This window comes from Topomyia yanbarensis, chromosome 1 (assembly GCF_030247195.1).
Source record: "Topomyia yanbarensis strain Yona2022 chromosome 1, ASM3024719v1, whole genome shotgun sequence".
Taxonomy (NCBI): domain Eukaryota; kingdom Metazoa; phylum Arthropoda; class Insecta; order Diptera; family Culicidae; genus Topomyia; species Topomyia yanbarensis.
The window spans coordinates 13,204,497-13,228,951 of NC_080670.1; the positions used below are offsets into that span (position 1 = coordinate 13,204,497).

At 37.6% G+C, this 24,455-nt stretch overlaps 1 protein-coding gene across 1 annotated transcript in view; it reads right to left on the minus strand.

The window, feature by feature from the left end:
- The window catches only part of LOC131693629 (uncharacterized), an 87,340-nt gene that overhangs the window by 57,342 nt on the left and 5,543 nt on the right, over window positions 1-24,455 (minus strand). The window contains exon 2 of the mRNA XM_058981596.1: window positions 21,352-21,731. Coding sequence (XP_058837579.1) covers window positions 21,352-21,731 — 380 coding nt within the window. The remainder of the gene's footprint in view (window positions 1-21,351; window positions 21,732-24,455) is intronic.

Genomic DNA, 24,455 nt, shown 5'->3' on the forward strand with positions numbered 1-24,455 from the left:
TAATTAATTTGCTTTTGTTTTTTTTTTCTTTTGCTGTGGAACATAATGGAAGCGATTGCTCAGAAAACTGAAGTGTCACTCACTTTCATGGTAACGATATCAATTACTGCAGACTGTTCAGCATTTTACACAAAACTGTACAAAACACGGGTTGTGTGTTGATTGCTGCTGCGAGCGGAGCCGTCACTGTGATGTGTCATTCGATTGAACAAAGTAATCCGGGTGCATGGAAACGAGTTAAAAAACAAAGTGAGTACCTAGTTGCTAAACATTCAAAAAGATTTGAAATATAATTCAGATCGAAGCTTCAAGATTCTTCAGGAAATCGTCTTCATTTGAATTCCCATGATGTGAAACCATCCACCATCACCCCGTGACGTAGGTACCGTATTCTACGCGGATTGGAAAACCAGTATTTATAGCAACCACGGAAGTCGTAAAAATCGAATTCATACCGGCAAATAAACACATTTTTATTCTCCCACTCGCAAGGTCCCGGCAGGCCCGTAAACATTACCTTTCCAACCTCGGAAAGTGATTCCGATAAGCCATATTCGGTCGGGGCCTGCCACCACTGTCGAAGGGGGATTGAAACGGAAAACGCGTGTGCACACTCGAACACGAGCCCGGCATAGGTTACATAAATTCGACTGGAATATCCATTCAAGTGCGCAAACATTTTATACATAATAGAAGCTAAACTGGGCGATCCTTTACCGATCCCATAACTTGTGCCCCGCGGGTAGATTTTTTTTTCGCTCACTTTAGACGGGGGAAAAAAGTTAGAATCATAACAGATCGGGCACCAAACACTCTATAAACACTTTACGTGTTAAAAGTTTCCTTCTATCCCTCCTCCGAAGCACGAATCCTAGCCCCTACCCTATCCTCCGCTCGACACCGGAATCGAAATCAATTCACTTACTAAGAGGCCCTAGTTTCGCTACCACCAGCCCGTACTCGGTGGTGATGGTTGTTGTTGCGCAAACCGGGTGAATTGTAAATTTCAGGTTTTTATCAGTGAAATAAAATATATTATTTATAGTTATAGGATGATAACGCCTCGCGAACAAACGTGCACGACTACGAGCATCGAACATGGCGGCCTGTCGGACTGGGGTTACCTTCTAATTCATTTGACCATTAGAAAAAGAAGGTAAAAGCTTATGTACAACTCAATTAAAACGCGACCAAAGCTGGTGTCTATTCGAGATACTGCGTGGTCTCCGGGGCTCATAGACAACAGCAGCAGCAGCAGTTCTCGCCTTAAAACTGACCACGATTGTGTGTTTCAAAGCATCACGCACAACGCGGCATTAGGATTTTAAGCTGTATACACATTCAACTGTCCTAAGTCGATAACCGGGCACGGGCTCGAGCGAGCGACGGTAATCCCAATTAATTGCCCCTTTCAATTTCCAGCCAAAAGCTCTCCGACTCTGGATCAGATTGTCGTTGTTGTTCAGCGCAGTTGGCCGTGCGATCGAACGAACTAAAAACAGCTGTCCCGCTACAAGCAGTCATATTTGGATGATTCAAACTGAGTATCCTATTGCCTTAAAGATAATGTTCCAATTCATAATATTCATAATGGTATATCTGCCTCGTCGAGCGTATCATAAAGTTGTAAAATTTAACGGTTGCCGTCTGATACCCGCCCCGCCGGCAGTATCCTTTCCTCTTCCTCGTCTTGAAGGCGGAAAACGGAACGGAGGGAATACTTAACCCGGTATTCATCAAAACAAAACCCCCGCCTGCTACTACGCTCAAGCAGTCCCTTCCGTTTGTTGGTGGTGTTGGTTTTGATCGAACAGAACCCCGAAGGAAAATATTCGAACGGGGGAAAAACATCATTTATGGATATCAAATTTGGTGGGATAATATCGATAATCGCACTTTCGAATCGAAAAGTGAGTCCGACGGTTTGCTCTGCGGGCCGTCGGGTTTATGGATTGCCAATTTGATCGAATCTGACACTTTTCCGAACGATTGGTCGCCCCTACTTCCCCGTTAGGCGGACCGGGGGCTGTGCTGAAGGAGGGGTGATGTAATCGACATTCGAGTTATTATTTATTGTTTACTGTAATTTTTGGAAGCACATCAATTTCTGATTATTTTTCGACCAATTATTTTTTAGTGTTTTAGGGTAGGTCACCCTATGCTCTGCTCATCAATGTGCGAAAATTTCAAATTGAAACGTTTGCGTTTGGTATTGAAAGGGGTAAGTTCATTGCTATGGATGATAGTTAAAAAAGATTGTTTAAAGTCATGGTACAAAAAGGGAACTGAAGAAAGTAATTTGTTTCTGTTATATGTTTTCTTGAATGAAAAACAAGCGGTTAAATTCGGTTCATTAGTTTTACTAGAATTCGATTTTATTTATATGACACCTATTCTGAAACGATGCTGGGTCATAAGGCCGAAGGCTGTTAGACCGACGGTCGCTCGACCGAAGGACATTAGACCGAATGAGCATTAGACTGAATGAACTAAACAAAGAACCCAGTAGAGTAGTTGGAACTGAACACAAGATTGTACATGCGGTCAAATGTTCATTCAGTCAAATATCCATTCGGTCAAAAGTCCATTTGGTCAAATATCCATTCGATCAAATGCCTATTCGGTTAAATGTCCATTCGGTCAAATGTCCATTCGGTCAAAAGTCCATTTGGTCAAATATCCATTCGGTCAAATGCCTATTCGGTTAAATGTCCATTCGGTCAAATGTCCATTCGGTCAAATGTTAATTCGGTCAAATGTCCATTCGGTTAAATGTCCATTCGGTCAAAGGTCCATTCGGTCAAATGTCCATTCGGTCAAAAGTCCATTTGGTCAAATATCCATTCGGTCAAATGCCTATTCGGTTAAATGTCCCTTCGGGCAAAAGTCCATTTGGTCAAATATCCATTCGGTCAAATGCCTATTCGGTTAAATGTCCATTCGGTCAAATGTCCATTCGGTCAAAAGTCCATTTGGTCAAATATCCATTCGGTTAAATGTCAATTCGGTTAAATGTCCATTCGGTCAAATGTCCATTCGGTCAAATGTCCATTCGGTCAAATGTCCATTCGATCAAATGTCCATTCGGTCAAATGTCCATTCGGTCAAATGTCCATTCGGTCAAATGTCCATTCGGTCAAATGTCCATTCGGTCAAATGTCCATTCGGTCAAATGTCCATTCGGTCAAATGTCCATTCGGTCAAATGTCCATTCGGTCAAATGTCCATTCGGTCAAATGTCCATTCGGTCAAATGTCCATTCGGTCAAATGTCCATTCGGTCAAATGTCCATTCGGTCAAATGTCCATTCGGTCAAATGTCCATTCGGTCAAATGTCCATTCGGTCAAATGTCCATTCGGTTAAATGTTCATTCGGTTAAATGTTCATTCGGTCAAATATCCATTTGATCAAATGTCCATTCGGTCATATATCCATTCGGTCAAATGTCCGCTCCGTCAAATGTCCATTCGGCCAAATGTACATTAGATCAAATGTCCATGCGGTCAAACGTCCATTCGGTCATATGTCCGTTCGGTCAGATATCCATTCGGTCAAATGTCGATTCGGCCTAATGCCGATTCGGCCTAATATCGCTCGGCCTAATGTCCATTCGATCTACTGTCCATTTCATCTACTATCCATTCGGCCTAATGTCTAACAGCGCTGCCCTTTGCACCATCTAGTAGTCATTATTTTGTGTCTGGGTTCCGATATTCGGTGGATTACCCACCTCCTTCTGGAGTCGATTTTCCAATTGCCATTTTTTCGGTCACAGATTTTCGATTTCATTGTCGAATTTATGTTTTCAAATTTCTAGGCTCGAACTCAAGTTACATATTTGGGATTTCGAATTTTAAATTTCTCAATTCGATTTTTATATTTTACATTTTGAGTTTTAAAATTTCCAAGTCGGAATATTACGAAATTAATTTTTTTTAATTTCGATTATCGAATACCGAATTTAAAATTACTAATTTCTATGTTCGCATTTCCTGCTCCGAATTTCGAAATCAAACTATGATATTCGATTTTCGTTTTTCAATTATCGATGTTTTATTTTTGATTTCAGATCTTTGTCGTTCAATTTTCGATGATCGATTCTCGATTTCATTGTTAATTTTGGATCTTCAAATTTCGAGTTTTTAATTTAGAATTTCAAATCAAATATTATGAATATATCGAACTTCAAATGTCAACCTCCGAATTCCGACTTTTGAAGTTTTAAATCGTTTATCGAGTTTCGAATATTCGATTTTATATTTCAAATATATTTCGAATTGCAAATTTTGAATTTAGCATTCCGATTTTTGATTCTCCATTTTCGATTTTCGAGTTCCGATTTTTGATTCTGCAATTTTTGAATTCCGATTTTCGATTTCGTTGCATATTTTAGAATTTCTAAAAAAATTATTTGGAAACTGTAACTCCGGTTTTTTTTTAAACTCAATTTTCATATTGTTAAGTTCTGAATTTCAATTTTCGAATTTTGTTTTTCTAGTTCAAATATCGCACTCTGAATTTCGAATTTAAAATAGCGTGTTCTGAATTTTGATTTTCGGATTTCGATTTTCGTATTTTATGTTTTAAATTTCTTATTCCGAATAATCCGAATTGTAAATTTCTAACTCCGAAGTTCGAATTTTCACATTTCGAGATTCAAGTTTCGAATACCGGGGGGTTTCTATTATCGATTTTCGACTTCCGATTTTTAAATTTCAAATGCAATTCCCAATTTAGAACACCGGATTTCGAATCTTAAATTTGGAATTTTGGATTTAAAGTTACAAATTTCATTTCGGATTTCCTATTTCGAATTTCACGTTTCTAAATCAAATTTTGAATTCAGGATTGCGAATTTCGAATACACAACTTCGAGTTTCAAATTCCGAATTTCTACTTTTGCAATTCCAGTTCGAATTCTGAATTCCAATTTTCGATTTAAAATTTCGAACATCGAAAAAAGCAGTTTTTTTCGCTGCCCTTTGAACACTCTACATATAAATCAATCAATCAACTTGGGGCCTTGATAGAGAAGTACCATCGATTCATTTTCGATTTACAAATTTCGAATTTCACATCATTTGATACATCATTTTCGAGATCCGATTTGATTACCCAAAAAAAAATGGTTTTGAAATTTCGATTTCGAATTTTTAATTTGAAATTTCTTAATTTAATTTTGAATGTCTATTTACGCTTTTCAAGTTTCGTGTGTCGAATAGCGATTTTTGGTTTTCGAATATTTTCAATCTGCGATTCTTGAATCTCGATTTTTCAATTTGGATTTTCGTATTTTAAATTTCGAATTTTGAGTATCGAGTTTCGGAATTCGAACTCCGAATTTCAAGTTAAAAATTTCATATTCCGGACTTACAATGTCGAATTTCGAGTTTCGAAATTCAAATTTTGAATATAGGGCATCGAATGCAAAATTCGGAATCAAGTTCTGAATTCCTCTTTACAAATTCTATTCTTTGAGTTCAAATTTCGGACGAATTTCGAATTTAATATTCCGTGTTCCGAATTTGTATTTCCACATTTTAATTTTCATATTTCAAGTTTAAATTTTCTCTTTCTGAATAATTCGACTTTTAAATTTCGGACTCCGGAGTTCGAATTTTCGCTTTTCGACATTCAAGATTCGAATATCGCTTTCGGGGTTTTGATTACCGATCCTCGAATTCCGAAGTTGAAATTTCGATTTGCGCATTTTGTTTTTCAAACTGTAAAATTCGAACATTGAATTTCGAATCTTGAATACCAAATTTCGGATTTCAGGTTAAATTTAAATTTCGGATTTTCAATTTATTGTTTCGAAGCCAAATTTTGAATTTCGGATTGCAAATTTCGAGTACAAAATACAAAAAATCTAAATTCTGCTATTATTGCATTCCGAGTTCGAATTCTGAATTTCGATTTAAAATTTCGAAGTTAGAAAAACCTTTTTTTTCGCTGCTCAAATCAATCAGTAAATCTGGTGATTGGTTTTCGATTTGCAGATTTCAAATTTCATTCCAATTTTCGATTCTCCATTTTCCTATTTCGATTTTTGATTCTCCATTTTCAATTTACATTTTTCGAATTTCGATTTTCGAATACCAATTTTAGATTTTTCAAAATTTCGGATTTCTATTTTCGCTTTTAAAGATTCTAGTTTCGAAGAGCGATTTTCGGTTTTCGAACATTTTGGTTTTTGAATTCCGATTTTTCTATTTCACTTTTCACGTTTCGATTTTCGAATTTCAATTGTATTTCAAATGTCAAATTTTGATTATCGAGTTAAAGAATTCGAACATCGAATTTCAAGTAACAAATTTCACATTTCGGAATTTCAATTTCGAGTTTCAAGATTTATATTTTTAATTTAGGGTTTCGAATACAAAATTCGGATTTTTTGAATTTTGTTAATCATGTTCAAGTTTTGCACTCCGAATTTCGAATTTGAATTCGTGTTCTGAAGTTTCTGCATTTCAATGGTCGTATTTCAAGTTTTAAATATCTCATTCTGAAAATTGTAAATTTTAAATTACGGACATCGGAGCTCGAATTTTCGCATTTGGAGATTCGAGTTTCGAATTCCGCTTTTGCGATTATCGATTTTCAACCTTACAATACCGACTTTAAATTTCGCATTTCGTTTTTCGAATTTTAAATTATAAATTAGGAATGTAAACTTTCGATCTTTGAGTTTTGAATTTCAGATATCAAGGGACAAATTTCATATTTCGAATTTCGCTTTTAAAGATGGTCTTTCAGGAAGTGCATCACTAATAATCTTTGTTTTACTTTCACGAAATTGAAAATTTCATTTCATATTCAGAATGCCCGCAACTTTCTTTTTTCTTTCTTCGAAGATATTAAATCACCAAAGTTGACAGTTTCGAAATTATGTGATTTTGACCGTAAAAAAACTGATTCCGAGCATGTATTTATTGGCACTCTTAATCTTAAAACTGCATAACTTGAGAACGCGACCTTCTATACGAAATGGAAACTTAAGTATTCCACGCAAGAATCTGCATACTCCTAATAGAGGAAATCGATCTTGAAGGGTAAAGGTGTTAGATGTAACTCTCCGCTCTGACAGTATTTCGCAAGAGGTAGCAAACTAACTAATGCCGAATTAGATCGAACAGTTGTTATTTGATCATCAATACGTTGTTTTCGATCATTCGAACGTCTCGCTGGTTAGCGTCATAAATTATTATTCCAAACCTGCGAACTGATGATTAGGTTTTATAGGTATTTTCAACAATTGAAACTTTGAGTCGCTTGGCGATCCAATTGTTGGAAAACACTCGCAAAATCAAGACGATAAACTCACTCATAACATCAGTATTTATATCCAGAGGCTTTTTCGCTTCGAGTTATGTGTGCTTCTAGACGAACACGTTGTTTGAATACCGAACTTTCGCTCTCAAAAAACATTTTTTCGGTCGAATGACTCAACCATACCAGCAACAGCTGATCTTCATCGCCACGTCATCCGACACACTATTATCTCATGCTTTATCGGACGCGACATGATATATTAATTTCAATTAACGTCAAACATAAATGGGTGATTGGATAGAGAGAGAGAGGACGAAAGAAAACGGATAACCGAAAAACAGGTAGGAAGCAGCCCAGATTGACACCCCATCGGTCGGCGACTTGGTGGAATGTGTTGACAAATTTTAAATTGTCTCCTCGTTTTACGATTCACGCATGGTTCACTTCGGGAGGTCATCCCCTTAAGACGACGACCACAACATCCCGGAGCAATCGAAAGAACTACTCAAGAAGAGCGGGAGAAAAAAAAAATCGGACAAAACGGACTGTGACGATGGAACGGTTCGGTTCGGTGTTATCGGCATGTGACGAACAAGTTTCCGCACTTAAAAGATTAAAAGGTTGGTCCTGGCGGAGAACCCGCGGGTGGTTCCTTGTTCGATTCCGAACGAGTCGAACCGAGGCCCCGTTTCATTCATAATCTCAAACGAGTGGGCTTCCTATTTTGGCGTTTGTTTTGACTCTCCCGTATCGGGGTCGGTCGGAGTTCGGTACGGGTGTTTTTTTTTTGGTTTTTTCGGCAAATCTTACCATGTCTTTATTTTAACGGAATAGTTTCGACTAAAACAGCAAGGTACAGCTTTCGAGTAATTTCATCGAAGTACACTGACACTTTGTCAATTTTCTCCTTAGTTGAAACATAGCGTTCCAGAAGTGTTTTTTACCATATCTACAAATTGCCTGCCAGATCAAAAATTCTTTCTTTCCGATATTTCATTAAAACTAATTTTATTAAGCATTTCATGATTAAGCCCTCTGTTCACTGTCTGCTAAAATATTACCCATCCTTGATTGGGATGAGTAATGGTTCGATTATATCCCGTTTTGACAGCTCTTTATTCATTGAAAATGAATCATTTGTTAAGTCGATTTCACTTCGATCTAACTTTGATGAGAGCACGAAAGAAAATATTTTCGGTCTGACTTGCCGAAAGCACCTATATTATTCTAAGTTTTCTTAGAGAATACTAAGTGCGGATCCTAATGAAACAAGAAACTTTTCAAATCAAACCTTCACCAAACTAAAATCCGCCATGACAATGAAGAACATCTTTCTACAAACCGTACCATTCTTGAGACTAATTCATCATGTTAGTCAGCGCCCTCCGGAGTATTCCAGGAATAGCTGCGTTGCAGGATTGCGTGCAGCTCAGACACACTTGCAATACACAAAATGGCCCCAAGTAGCGGCAGAACAACGCCAATGCAGCCAGCCAGTTTTAATTTGCTGTCATTTATGGTAACACAAGACAAAATACATACCTTCCCATCTAGCAAAAAACATGAAGCAAAACAGACGACCGGGAAATTACGCCATCGAAACAAAGAAACGGATGGTTAAGCAGAAACAAAATAAACAGCACTAACAGTTGGAATTATGAGCAGTAAAGCAACAACAGCAAAAAGACAGTAAGAGGAAGAAAAAAAAAGTAATGACAAGACAAGTAGCCAGTTCTGGCGTGTTTGTGAGTTGAGTAGAATGGCTTCTGGGTGTGTGCTTCTGGAACAAAAAAATAAATCCAAAGAAAGAAACAGTGAAAACAAATATTTCACAGAACGCGAAAAGTGATTGACATCTAAACTGAAAACAACTCACACTCAATTGAAAAGTCGAACTGAAAGACACTCATTCCGTACAAATCGCGTCAGCTATGACCTGGTTGCTTTGATTCATTCATTCAAACTATTTCAATCCGCAGCCCACTTCCGACCGACCGGCGACCGACAGTCGCGACGTTCAAAATTAGTGCCACTAAAAAGAAACACGCATTTATCACCCGAAACAGCATCCATAAATCGAGTGCTTAATAAGTCGGCGGACAGTCCTCAATGAAGCGCCGCCGGATGGTTCTGGAACGGGTTATTTTTTTCTGTCCGTTCCGTTCATCGATCCTCCGGTGGAATTCGTGCACAGAACGATTGCTATCGATTTAATAGAATATGTTTTTCGCCCCCAGTAGCTAAATATACGGTCGAACCCGGTTAGCCGGAGGGCGCAATTTCTAATGAAGAGAGACCCCCACGGAAGCGGACAATTACCGCGAACGAATCTTTACTACCGTCGAGGGCGTCATTGAATGATTTGAGTTCTGAAGCAAAGATACGACCACTAAACTAGCGCCTTTTACGATTGATAGGCTCCATAAAGATATGTGGGGATAAAGGTGCGTGCTCGCAGCACCGGATTTCGAAACGGGGTAAGCGACAATTAAATCTAACAGCATTCCGTCAGTCAGTCAGCCATCCAGCCAGGGGCGACAATATTGCCCCCTTTGCTGCATGATCCGGACATTCGCGTTTTTTTACGGCACGATAATGTTTAGGAGGTTTCGGCTACCGTTTGGCGGACGACTGTGAGGCTACACTCAAGTGACCGTAATCTGTTTAATGATGGGTTATTTTTGCTGAAATCCAGCTGCAAACGTCGTCGATGTTTATGAAGCAACATCATTATAGCACCCCGGATTGTGCTGTTCGCGGAATTATCTGTTTCAATTATTTATTGACATTGCGAAGAGAGCCTGCTAACATTTCATTCTTTATTGCCATGTAATCCAGTGATTGCTGATAACTATCACTCTCAGGCCCGTAGTCGAAGGACTTAAAATGCATGCAAAATAGTTAATTCCTGAGACTGAACTGAATGAAATTTTAAAATATTCAAAAAAAAAATCATGATAGTCCCTGTTGTCGCTAGAAAAGGTAAAGTGTTCTGGATTACATGTTTACGCGGTGTAAAAAACACCAAATCGGAATGTGCAGAAATTTCTGATCGGGCAAGCAATTTAAGGTTGTGGTAAAACAATTCACTATTAAAAGTTGTGGCAACGAGGGAAGGTTCTCACTCAAATGACCAAAAAGTAAGCAAAATTTGGCATTCTTTGTGGGTCAATTGAAGAAATATAGGAGGCAGCAGTTTTAGGATTCAAAAAAAGGTTATATTTTCGTTTTCATTTACAAAGACGGAAAACAAAATAGCTCCCGTGGTGACGTTCTGTCTAAAGTAAGGTGCGTGTGGACTTCCAAAACTGCGTACAGTCTGCTACATCAGGATCGATCTGGAACGCAAAACTAATAATAAGGCTTGAAAGTAACTAAATTTATTGGAGTAATGACCTAAGAACGGGTAAAAAAACTTCAAATTTGACGTAATGGTGCGATCTAAAACTTTGAGTTCGATTTTTTAGCCCTTTTCCACTTTAAGGCTTTAAAGTAGTGCATACAAATTTGTAGATTTCATAGGTCATTCCTCCAATGAAAAAGGTTTTCATTCCAGAGGTCAAAAGATGAAGTCTTTAAATTGAACCGTTCGTACGCAGTTTTAAAAAATCATATTTTGAGAAACACGTCAATATTTTGTAACACTTACATGGAATTATGGGTTTTGGACATCGCTGATTACGATGTTAGTTTTTCTAAATTCAATATGGTCCATCTAATATGACGGACCCCCACTAAAAATAAGTGGTATTTCGGTATTTGGTACCTCTACATATCAACCGGTGAAATACTTTCTCGAGATCTGTACACTAGAGTGACAAGAAAAAATGATCCCTAACGGCCCATCCCTGAGTCGATTCCTAGTCCCTCCAGGAGTACTTGCTTAAAATTTGAAACAAATCGGACAAGTCTAGCTATCGGACCAACGCTTCTGAAGTTTGTATGAGATTTTTCGACATTTTACACGAAGAAAACCTACTAGCTCGCATTTTCGCCGCTAGGTGACACTATATGCATTGTGTTATCACTGTAAGTAGAATTAAGAATTATGCAATTGCAATAATGCACACAATACTTACCCGCGATTTCGCCTACATGAAAAAACCCCGGTAGAAAACGTAGCATCTTTAAACTTCCAAACGCTGTCTCAAACATTAACCTACCACTCACGCGATCATGAAACGGTCACGTCCGGATGTCTTACCTCGGTCCTAGCAGTCTGGACTAATGTCTTCAGTTGAACCAATCAAATAAGTGACGCTCATATTCACTAAACAACACGTTCCATTGTGACATGACCTAGAACTCTAGTGATATGGGAAAATGGACTTTCTTCTACCATCTGTACCATACACTAAAGGTTGGGCATCAGACTTCACGATTCGCGCGCGATCAAACAAGAATACACACTACATCATTATAAAATCGAAGTTATACACGCGAAGTCACATACACGTGACAAACACGTTGATATACAAATGCTTGAGCCCTTCGCGACCATCCACGGCACCTACACCCGCGATCTCGTAAACATGATAACTATGAATGTCTCAGCTCCTATAAATTTTCAAACGCGGTCTCAAGCGTGAACCTAAAAACTCCCGCGTTCGCCCGATCATGAATCGGTCACTTCCGGATGTTTCTATCCTTGATATCAGCAGACTAGGTCCATGCCTTCAATTGGATCAATTAAAAAAAGAAAGCTCGCATATCCACTGGACACCACGTCACATGGCGACATGACCGAGGACTCTAGTGATATGGGGTAACTTACTCCCTGTCAGAATGTGAATTGTACACCGAAAACTAACTATCAAAATAAAGGTCCGCGTGACCATCCACAAGCGCACGCGTATATAGGAACTAGGGTGATGTGCCTATTATGGCAGTAGAGCCTATTGTGACCCTATTTCGTACCCCTTGGTTTCGAACCAAGCATATGAGATAATGACACTATCGATTTGGCTAAAACAGATGAAAAAAATAAGCTCAAGTTATATTCTTCATTTGTTGTGCACATATGTATTTAGTACTATCCTCTAAATCCAACTTTTAATTAAAACAAAATCACCTTATTGAAATATCTACTAATCTGCCTCACTCACGTAGTGAACCGAAGCTGGATGCAACGGCGCTTAGCAAAATAAACACTTACGAGCCAGCATTTACCGCCTCATATCTCGTTATTCCGGCACAAATATACTAAACATTGCACTGATACATACCTTTATTTTAGCTGGAGAACCTTTTTACGGTAATTTCACTTTCACTCGTCAAACACTAGAATAGGCCTAGTGTTATAATAGGATAAAACTAAATACGGGGGTTCCTATTATTGGCATGTTTTGCTGATACACTACCACAATCAAAACCAACTTTTGGCATCCACCATACAGAAAAGTATCACCAGTGCGACCAAACCAAAACATGAACTTGTAAATATAATGTAATGCAATTTCAGGTATAAGTAATCAATTATTTCAAGTTATTCAAGTAATTGTTGATTGCAGATATTTTATTTTCATCTGCATATACAATTCGGATCGGGAGAAAGCAATGTGTAATTCCAGTTGCTAACCTTCGAATGGTTGTTTTTCTGCGTGCGCAATTCTGGGTGCTCTTCTACTAACAGCTGATGAGTTTCATTGATGTGCGTGATGTTTACATTTGTTTTGATCGGCTGAAAAAAGCACAATGATTCGTTTTACAAATCACACGTTGGCGTCCATGATCTGGATACCTAGTTAGAATCGACGCAAATGGATTATGAGGCATTGCGTTTCAACTAGATTGTTTTTCGATGAGGTGGAAATGGGCACACCCATGAGGCGATAATTGGATCGTTAAGGTGGGAATAGATGCACAGAATGGAACATTTATTTTCATTTATGCTGAAAATTGAGGCAATTCTGCTAAATAAGCATTATATAGATGTTTAAGAAACAGTACACTGATACTTTATTCTGAGAAAGGTTATAGATAATCTGGCTTCTTTTGAAGTTGTTCAAAAAATAGTGCGACCCTCTTCCTAATGGTGCCAAAATAGGCTCATCACCCTACCACACGGTAACAAAATCCAGGCTTGTAAACGCGAAGTCACATGAACACGAGCACGCGTGACAAACACGTTAACATGCGAACGCTTAAGCCCTTCGTGATTAACAACGCACACCTACGTTCGCGATCGCGCAAATTTAATAACACCCCGGTAATCAGGAGAACGTTTTAGCACTTACAAAGTTTCAAACGCTGTCTTAAACGCGAACTTACAAACGTCCGTTTTCGCGCGCTACTGAAATGGTCACGTCCGGAAACCATTACTCTCTGCCATAATAACTTAGGTCCATAATTCAGCAGGACCAATTAAAAAATAAAGCTCATATCCACTAGACAACACGTTCCATGGCGACATCACCGGGAACTCTAGTGATATGGAAGATCTCACTGTCTTTTAGCATCTTTGCCGTACACTAAAAATAAAGTATTAGATTAACGGTCCTCGCGCGATTAGCCAAAAACACACGCGAATATGCGGAAGTCACGCGGTTATAAAATAAAAATTATACACGCGAAGTTATATACAAGTTAGCACACGCGACATACAAACGCACACGCGATCGAACACGTTAACGTACAAATGCTCGAGCTCTTCGCGATGATACACGCGATCGTGAGGCCCTACGCCCGCACATACCTGAACCGTACAATGAATATCACATTCAGAATCACGGCCCGCTACAATTGGTCTAAAGCAATGTTTTAGTGGGCGACATTGCCTGTCTCGTCTGCAAATTGTAGTATGTGATTCTGACGGGGAGCCCTTCCGAGAACCTAGCTCTACAGCTCCAGTAGGACAACTCTCGAAAAAAAATTATATCCAACGATGGCATGAATTCATTATTTATAAATTTTAAACGATATTGCAGTAAAAAAGAGAAAAATTTCAATTTTTTCTTAAACCTCTATAAAATTGGTTGTTTTTCTTCAAAATTTATTGAATTTAGGTATAAGTCAAAGGAAATGTTATCTATTTTAATAAATCATATTCATTTCTCATTTTAGTTAACTACGAGAGGCCCTGCACTTAACAAAGTAGGACGATGTTTCAAAAAAAAGGGTGAGGAGTCTTTAAAATGTCATTTTAAAGACTCCTCACCTTTTTTTCTCTTTTTGTAAGGGAAAACTTTGCCACTGCGACCACTATTCAGATTATCTTTTGTGGCTGCTCCTGTTAATTTCCGAGCTTGTTTTTATTCTACTGGTGCTTAATTTACTCGTTGGCCCAGTAAAAAGCTTCTCAAAGTGCTCCTCATACCTGGCAGCCACTCCTGTACGTCAAAAGATCCCCGTTCCGGTCGTCAATCTTGACCGTTGTCGCAGTGCTTTTTATTCTTATGTTATTGATAGCTTTGTAGAAAAAAATCACGCGTCGCACAGTGGCTGGAGGCTGGCCAAAACCTCAAAAATTTATTTTTGAAATATTGATATTTTCTATTTTTCCTAAATTTATGATGTATTGAATGATGTATATTGAAAATATTATGATCATTGGATAAGAACACGATTTTTAACATGAGTTTAAACGTATCAAAGTCCGGACTTTTTAATGATTTTCATTTCCGAAACCACCATTGCTCTGTTCACTTCAAATGCATGTTGCTCTTTTGATTTTGGTCCGATTTTAGCACGACTAGTTTCATTGTGTAGAGGAACGAAAGAACTTGGTTAGTGAATAAAAATTCACTAATGTATTCTGAACAAATTTCGGAATCATTTCGGAACGGTCACATAGTATACATTCTATGGTAAATAACCTCCACTTTTCGAATATCATGGTCTCGTTCTGCGCCTAGGTGCGCAAAAAGGTTTAAGGAGATTTTGAAGCTTTGTTGCTGATATGGAGGCGCAGGATGTTTTGTGTAAAATAGTTAGACAATCTACAGTAAACCAACTCTTTATACAATAGATTTAAAGTATTGTTCTTCATTTTTATGATATTGCTGACATTGGTGAACAGTAACGGAAAATCTATCATGAAAATGGGATCATAGTTATAAGAAAGGTTCAATGACACTGTATGGAAAAATTCATTTAATATTTTACGACTTTTGACATCAAAAATGAGCTCAGCACCTCAAAATTAGCTTAAATTGTGATTTTCAGCCAAATTAGGCAACATTTGAGGTTTTGTCCGACTTTTGTTTGAAGACCCGCCACTGTGCGTCGTTACTAACAAAGCTTTTTTCTGTCTCGGCGAGCGTCTTTACATCGTGCACACGTTTCTCACCCTGATGAAAATTTTTCGCGGCTGCCCATATCAATCCCCATGTTTTGACGTGTAACCGCTGCAAGCAGTCGGCTTCTAACCTGTCTTTTATAGTTCGTCACTCTTTGAAATTCAGTATTAAACCTGCCGTTTCGCTGGTTTCCACTTGTGGTATCCAACACGTTTGAGGCCGTTATACTGACTGTCTCGTGGACATGTTACCACGATGTGTTCAGACTATCTATTGTTGGCCGTTCCTCGACAATACCCTTAACCGACAGTCACATGGTTCTGACCCATCTGGAACCGGTGAAGAATGCCTCTTTTACAAACTATTTGTTTATAAAAATTTCAAGCTCAATTTTTGTACAAATCCACTAGTTAAATTTCAGTATGTCCAATGGTTTAAAAATTGACCAATATGTTTTTTTGAAGCTTCATTCATATTATAATACAACGCTGTTATGTGTCATAAGTTCCAAAATAATTGTCATGTAATGCTCTAGAAAAATACTAGATATTTAATTCAATTTGCTTAGTAGATTTTCAAGACATTCATGTAAATATACAATAAAAACGGATATTTTTTACTATCCCAATTGTGCAGATAGTTCATCGTAATTTTCCAGCGGACCATTATGCAGCTGAAAGAATTCGTCAAAGTCACCAGAGTACGCCTTGACCCCCACCCGAGCGATTGACCAGAGTGTCAGCGGGATGCACGCAGAGACAACAACAAAAAGCATAAAGACAAGACTCTATTAAATTCATCTTCATCATGATAATCACCACCTTTTGCCAGCAAACATCACAAACGACCCCAATTTTCATCAAGTTGTCACGAGATGACGGTTTGGGTGTACAATATCCGCCAGCTGGTTCCAAAATCGCCAGCAGCAGCCGTCGTCGTCGCAGGCGGAGAAAAAGGGACAACAGACGGTTTCCGCATACATAAGATATGAAGAACGGCGATACGATTGGAACCCTATAATTTGGCATCTTCCGCACCCACACGAGGAAGACAAAAAAACTTGGACATAACATCGCGCACGCTTTGTTGATTTAATAAAATAAAATTCTGAGCTGGCGTCAGTTTTGGAGGAAGCTGGCACAATTTAATTCATGATTTTGATGATGGCACATATAGCAGGTATTTAGGCTACAATAAAATGTATATGAAAATTCGTTTAAAAGTTCAAATCGATATACGATGGAAATCAGTTGCTCATTACTGATACCTACTCAGTAATTTGACAGTTGACGCATTTCAGCTGCGTAGCGTCGATATCTGAGTCCGCCTATAAACGTTTGCAGCTGTGTTTACAGATATTTCGAATACGAACTTTAGCGTATGTTATCTGTGGTGATATTGTTTCATGATTTGAAAAATGTCGCTCAACACAAGCGCTGTTGATCGATGTTTAGCTTTTTATGATAACAATTCGTTTAAATTAAAATTCTAGAGTTTCGTGACGTACCATCAAATAGGGTAGATGTACTATAATTCGCCCCCCTAAAGCATTTGTTTTCAAAAATCCCTTGAATTTTTAACAGTATTGAGCTGCTATAATTAATTTGATTTTATCATTCTTTTCAGGTATCATATAATAACAAATAATTCTGATTAAAAGCTATTAAAAACATTCAATTAACGGAAAAATAACAATATTCTGAATCAAGATCTGTTTTAATTTTCGTCCCCCCAAATTTTATCTTCGCCCCCATCTTGCTCTATTGTTTCGCCCCCGTGCATCCAGGCACAATTTCACGAATTCTATCATGCTACAATATCACAGAATAGGCAATAGAGAAAAGATTAGACAAATCCATGTTGTATTGTCAATAGCCAAGTATTAAAGAAATAATATGTTAACTTAAAAGCGCTTGTATTCATTCTATCCATTTACGGTTTTGAATTCAAGATAGCTCCAAGGTCAACAACTCTACAACGGGTGAAAGGGATAAACCATAAATAAAAATGACTAGAAAAATGCTCAAAATACTTGAAAAATCAGGACACCCCAAAGCTTCCCTCTACCAAAATAGTTACAGTGAAGATTGTCTGATTCTACCATGAAATGCATTTGGAAACGGTTTTTTTCTTAAAAGTTATTGCCAGCTGAAATAGCCAGTTATAGAAATACCAGCTGATATTCTTTTTGCAAATCGTGTATGAAACAGTTAGATTTTTTGTAGTAGTAACAAAAGCATTTCACTAGGTTTTCAGCTGAATCTAAATAAATCTCTAAAAATGCCTTCAATCCCACAAAAGTCGTTGAGATATAATGTGCAAAGTTATTGTGCGGGTTCGTGATTTTTTGCAGAATTTTTAATTTAATTTTTCAAAGGTTTTTCTGTGATATTTTTTTTGGTCAAGTCTCCCCACTGCAGGGAAGAATTTCGAAAAATCATACCAAAAAATAATGACATAAAGCATACCGTAATTATTTTTTTCATATTGTCGAGATCATTAGGTAGCAGTAAAAACTATAGAAGGGTTACGTTTCATAAACTTAGATTTTTTAAATGCATTCTTTTTAAGGATTAACTTACTGCATCCATTTCATGTTCACACGTCACGAAATCAGTCATATTACTGCTAACTTTGTTTACTAATACTAAAATATATAGACTGATGTTTGAGGTGAGATTTTTGTGGTGTGATAAACATTAACAGTAGATACCAAAGCATAGTCAATATCAGGAATTTTGTATTTTTCTTCAGCTTATCGCCACTTGGTCAAGTCTCCCCATAAAATCTTGGTGAAGTCTCCCCATAATTGGTTATTTCGTTCAATGCCGTTCAAGTTTTAGTAATAACTATTACCATGTTCAAAATCATTTCACTGCTTCATAAGGAATAAGATGATATATGAGTACTTTAATAGTAATTTTTAGTCGAGTAGATATGTCCATACAAAGTTTGATAAAAAATATATGATTTAATGTAAATTCATTAATTACGGAATATTTTCTATAAAGAAAGGATTTTTCAATCCAATCTTTTAAAATTATCTTAAGGGATCGAAACAAGTACAAAAATATTTTTGAAAACAATTTAAGAACCGAATAGAAGACGTCATAGCCAAAAATAAAATCTTGCGCTTGGTCAAATCTCCCTATGTTCCCCTACTCACTTATATTAATCACAGACAGAAACTCATTTGTACTTGTTTTCAATAACCCTAATAATACCTTCCAAACGAATTAATTTTTGTCTTGTTTCTCTATAAGCTATTAATAAGATGAATGGAGAGGATGTATTTTGATAGGTTTTGTCTTCCTTGCAGAGAACGCTCGAACCTGCTCGATATTTTATATACTTTTTTAGAATGCGCATATCATGAATATATAAGGGAACCCGGGGCTATTAAGACCGTGGAGGACCCCCTCGATTTCTCAGAAAATCATAAGACTTTTTGACTGTCGTATATATTTGTGGAAGCGCCATTCTGAAACATTAATTTTGACAGATGAGTCTCATGAATCTTTGTAAAGAGTTTCTCCATTGTTTAAAAAATTATTGCAAGGGATCTAAAAAAAATAATCGAAGCAGTGCAAATGAATTTTATTGCTCCAAAAATAGCTGAGGTTTCAAACTAACAATTAAGACCTTTGACCGATAAATTATTTTACGTTTACCCACCTATAAGGTCGATTTGCTTAGTTAGGTCCTAATAGCCCCGGATTCCCCTAAATATTTCTGCAACACCAAACAATACGTTTGTGAAATGTTTTAAAAATACTATTAAAGTAGTTTAATTGAATTGTTGATAACATATTTTAGAAATCGAGTGCAACTGCGCGGTATTCGAAAATATGTAGATTGCAGAATCTCATTATCTTCACTACAACTGTTTAGGTAGTTGGCAGTCTTGCAGCGCTCTGATTTTTCCAGCATTTCAAAAAAAATAGTACTTTCAGTTAGAGATATGAACCTAGAAAGTGAGATTTTTCATTCGAAAAACGCGAATAACTCTGAAAATACAAGCAGGGTAGCGTCTTTTACTGTCTATATAACATTCTAAAACCTTAGAAATCGTTCTAAAAAATTTTTGGTAAAAACACGGTTTGGAGGGACGTTTAGCAAACAGCGCCTTGTATCTCGAAAACCAAAAGTCTCCGAAAGAAATCTTCGTGTTATGTTTTTCTACAACTTTACTGACGTGAGTGTTCTTCTATCTGAATTATTGAAGAAAATAAATTTCGTAACTCACTATTAGGGGGGTCAACCATCGATCTGATAGGATCGGGAAAAAGGGGAGTTTCATTTCAAGAAATTTCGGCAGAGACAGCACATAGCTGAAATCCATAGTTTTGGCGCAATCAAAAAAGCCTCTTTTTTGCTCTGGATCACTGTGGAACGGGGCGAAGATAGAAACCCATAGAAAGAAAAGAATGCTATATGGGATTTCGCCAGGGGCGAAGACTAGAATTGAGTTTTATTTTGCATCAATTTTCGCCACTTTTTTAAATTGTTCAAACTTAATGAAATAATGGTAATAATAGCGGATGTTCGTTGATATGCATTCCTGCGATGCTCAAAATCATTACTATCGAATATTCTAAAACTCAATCATAAAATCTATACATTTTTCCCAGTGATAAAAATCATGACCATTTTAAGTTTTCAAGAAAATTGGTGCTCTACAGGAATGACTCTATTTACGATTAAAAATATGATATGAACTATTCTTATTTAAATTAATGTAGTTTGCATATTTTAATTGTCTTAGTTTGTTTTATAATATTCGTCAAAAAGTAAAGTCCTGATCGTAAAGCAGATAGCATTATTTATAGTTGTTCTATAAGGGGGGCGAAAATTAGAGAGGGGGCGAAGAATGATACGTCTACCCTATTATTGTACCGTTCAAGCTTTCCGCTAGTAAATTTTTCTTACATATTTCATTCATTTTCACGAGAGCCACCATACTGTTTAGACCTAAAAAGTAAAATATAAACTGAAGACTATACGAGAGGTGTTATTTTTAATTCCATTGGCACACTGCATCAGCTAGAAGTTAGACAACCACAATTCAACAACAACATAGATATCTTCAAAAAGGCGAAAAATGCAAAGAAACGTTGGAGCTTGAACGATAAATCGTTTTTGTTACTATCAGATAATAAATAGTCGAAAAATCTCTTTGTAAGGCTGGAAGGAGCCAATTTCTTTTCTAACAGATTATTTGAAAACTGGGACGCACAAGTTCCTTTTAATACGTACATATACTTCCATACTTCAGATATCGGATTAGGAACATGTCACAGTCAACTGAACTAAAACCCCTTTAAATGTCGGTATCCAGTGTATTCGAAGGTATAAATATCTTAACAGAATGTCAAAATTTAACATGCAATCAAAGTAATCCGGTAGTATTCAGTTTGCCTCCGTCATCAGGAAACGATCGGTAACGGAGGCAAACTGAATACTACCGGGTTACTTTGATTTCATGTCAAAACAATGAATGGGAATAAGCTACTGCAGACTACATCCGACCGATTAAACCTCACGTGTTCGAAACGATTAAAACCAATAGAATTTTTTCCTCCATCAACTGAAATCAACCATGTATATCGTGACCATACCAACACCTTTCCCCGATCGCATCCAATTCCCAAAACCCGACGACACCGGAAATGACTACCCTCGTCGTCCGATGCCATTCCATCAACCAACCAGTCCTCCCTACCCCCCCCCCCCCCCCCACGAGGCGGCCCACAATTAGTGTCAATCGTCGTATACCCGACTATAGCAACTAATAACAGGGTCGCATCTTGAACTCCCCTGAACGAACGAACGAACACTTACCGGCTAGCCGATCCTTGACGGCCTGGTGGGCCAGTGCGGCCGGATGTAGCGGAGGCAGCGACCAGCTCAGCGGATTACACGGTCCCCGCTGGGGAGGCACTCGTAGGACATGTCCCGCCGCTCCCGGGTACATCGGATAGCTGTACAGGGCCCCGGCCGAATAGTGCAGCCCGCTGACGGTGATGTGATGTTCGTTCTTTTGACTGTCGCCCTCCTCCGAGGACAGCTGGTCCCCCCGGTCTTTGTGGTGCTGGTGGTTGTTGTGCTGAGCGGCTTTTTCGTACGGTTTCGACAGTAGCCGGGATATGCTGAAGGTCAGGTTCTCGTGGGGCGATCGAGTCGTCGGTGTTGTCGTGTGCTCCGAACGGGTCAGGTGATCGCTGCGGAAGGGGACAGAGAGAGAGAAGGAAACGAATAAAACAGTAAATTATTTTCATAATGATCCGAGTTGTTTTACACGGAAGACGGGAGATTTTAATCTTTCTCTTCAATTAAATCGGAATGAATCTTCATACATTTGTAATGTTGATGGTTTATAATAAATTGAATTTTAAATTCAGATAATGTCTAGATAGTGCGGGTTGGCTGGGTTTCGCACTTTCTTTCACAAGCAGCGATACCGTGCCATTTTTGCGTAAAGAGAAAGAGAGAGAGAGGAAGCGAGTTGCTCATTAATATTTAATGATGCAGTGTGGCCTACTATGTGCGGCATATTTCATCAACTTGGAAATTGTACCTACGCGTTAGTTTTGAAGTTAGCCTGTGTCTCGACTCCTCTGTGCAGCTGATAAGTCCACATAATATGACTCACTATGAGTCGGCATTGCTTCACAGTTTATTGATAAATACGGCTCACAGTAAAAGTCATCTTATATGAACGTATCAGTTGACTTCGTCACCGTGCACAGGCTAATATTGAGGTTATACATGTACTTTTTCACACACTTAGAAAACAAATCTTTTAATAGCGTGATGCATGTAAAAGAGCGTTGCTATTCACATAAATTTACATTTAAATAAATTTACATGAGAAAAAATACGAATCGTGCACAATTGCGCAGTATTATTTTATTTTACAAGTCAGAACATGTAAAAACTTATTAGCAGACAGAATTATACAAAGAGGCGATGTTGTTAACGCAAATGAAACATAATTTTTTTTTCCTAATATAACCTCAACCACTGCCAGTTAATACACTTTAACAGTAGTTGAGGTTAGAACCTGACTCTGTTTCGCTTAAAGCAGAAACGACATAAGTGCGTAGCTATGACGACGGCTTCCGGTCATTTGACCGAATGCTGGTGGGTCGAACGTCATTTGTAAGATTGCTGTTAGGCGAAAAGGGCCAATTGACCGAATAGTTGGTTTGGTCGAATGCCAATTAGGCGCATATCGTCCGAATAAAACTATCAAATTAGTTCACAATAATAAAAAAATTGAGCATCGATTGTTGGTCACCGTTTTATATGTAAAATCGTGTACTGAATCTGAAAATGAAGGCAAGAAAAATACAGCTGAAGTTCCCGAGTTAGGGTACTAAAATAAAAACCTTCAAATAAGAAATAGATTTATTAACATTCTTTGGTTACACGGAAAAAAATCTGTTCATGAAAACAAATCACGATTTCGTGTACTGAACGATTTACGAAAATCGTGACCAATTTCCTGAAATTATGAATAAGACACCTTGTATTCATGAAACTATTTGTGTTTCCAAAAAACTAGTTTGTGCCAAAAATATACATGGCGTACTGTGGTTATTCCCTGGACATGTTCAATTTTTGTTATGTTCATGATTTCAGGAGCTTAGTCGCATTTTTTGTAATTTCTCACCACGTTACAGTGATATTTTATACGTGAGCTTACTATCGGCTTTTTTGGCAGAGTAGTGCGATCTATGTTCATAATTTCAGGATCTTAGTCACAATTTTCGTAAATTTTATTCACGTTATCGTGATATTTTAATCACGAGTAGAGCGATTTATGTTGATGATTTCTGGATTTCATTCACGATTTTTGATATTTTAGTCACGAATAGTGTGACTTATGTTCATGATTTCAGGATCTTAGTCACAATTCACGTAATTTATATGTACGCTATCGTGATATTTTATTCTAGAGGATAACGTGACAATATGAACTGGATCATAAAAGTGTGACTGGTTGGTGGTATCTTGTTTTGTGAACTATATCGTCAGCACGATTTGTGGCTTTATAATGCATTTTGATGCTCAGCAGTTTTCGTTTTCTGCCCGGACATCACACTGAACCTTATCAGAAAAATAACAATGTTCGACGTCCTGGCAGCTCGCACCAATTCACAACAATATGATATTTCGTGAAAAAGGGTATGAAACAAAAAATGATTCCCGGAGTAATATTCCAAATTAATTATGATCATGTGCACGAAATTTAAAATGATCAGGGATATCTCCTAGCACTCATGTGAATCATTTACTAGAGATGAGTCAGTTCACGAATTCATGAATAATGGAATAATGGTCAATCGTATTACACTACGAATCATGAACAAGTTCACGAAATCCTGAATACTATTTTATGATTTTATGAACAATTTCAGGGGACGCGTAGTCAGTCGTGATTATTGTACTAGAAATCATGAACTAGCTCACGTATCCATGAATACTATGGCATAATTTTATGAACTATTTCACGAGCACGAATAGCGAGTTGTGACTACTAAACTATACTACATGAATCAGTTATTCGTGAACTATAATATTTTATTATTCTGTTAATTTTTTTTCAAGCACGAATCATGAATCGTGAATAATATGCTAAGAATCACGTATCAGTTCACGTATCCATGAATATCTTTTGATTCCGTAAACTAGTTCACGAGCCCGGATATTGAATAGGGACATATTGAGAATCATGATGATTCCATGATCATGAGTTCATGATGATTGAAATGATTCATGAATACTATCCCAAGTTTCGTGAAATAGTTCGCAAGAAAATATCCAGACTATATGAAGAAAATGACGGTTGACACCTTTGGTGTTAGGGATAATATTAATAAAGTTTTGAACCAGTTCACGTACAGAAAATCAATTCGGTAATGATATGGCGGAAACCGTGG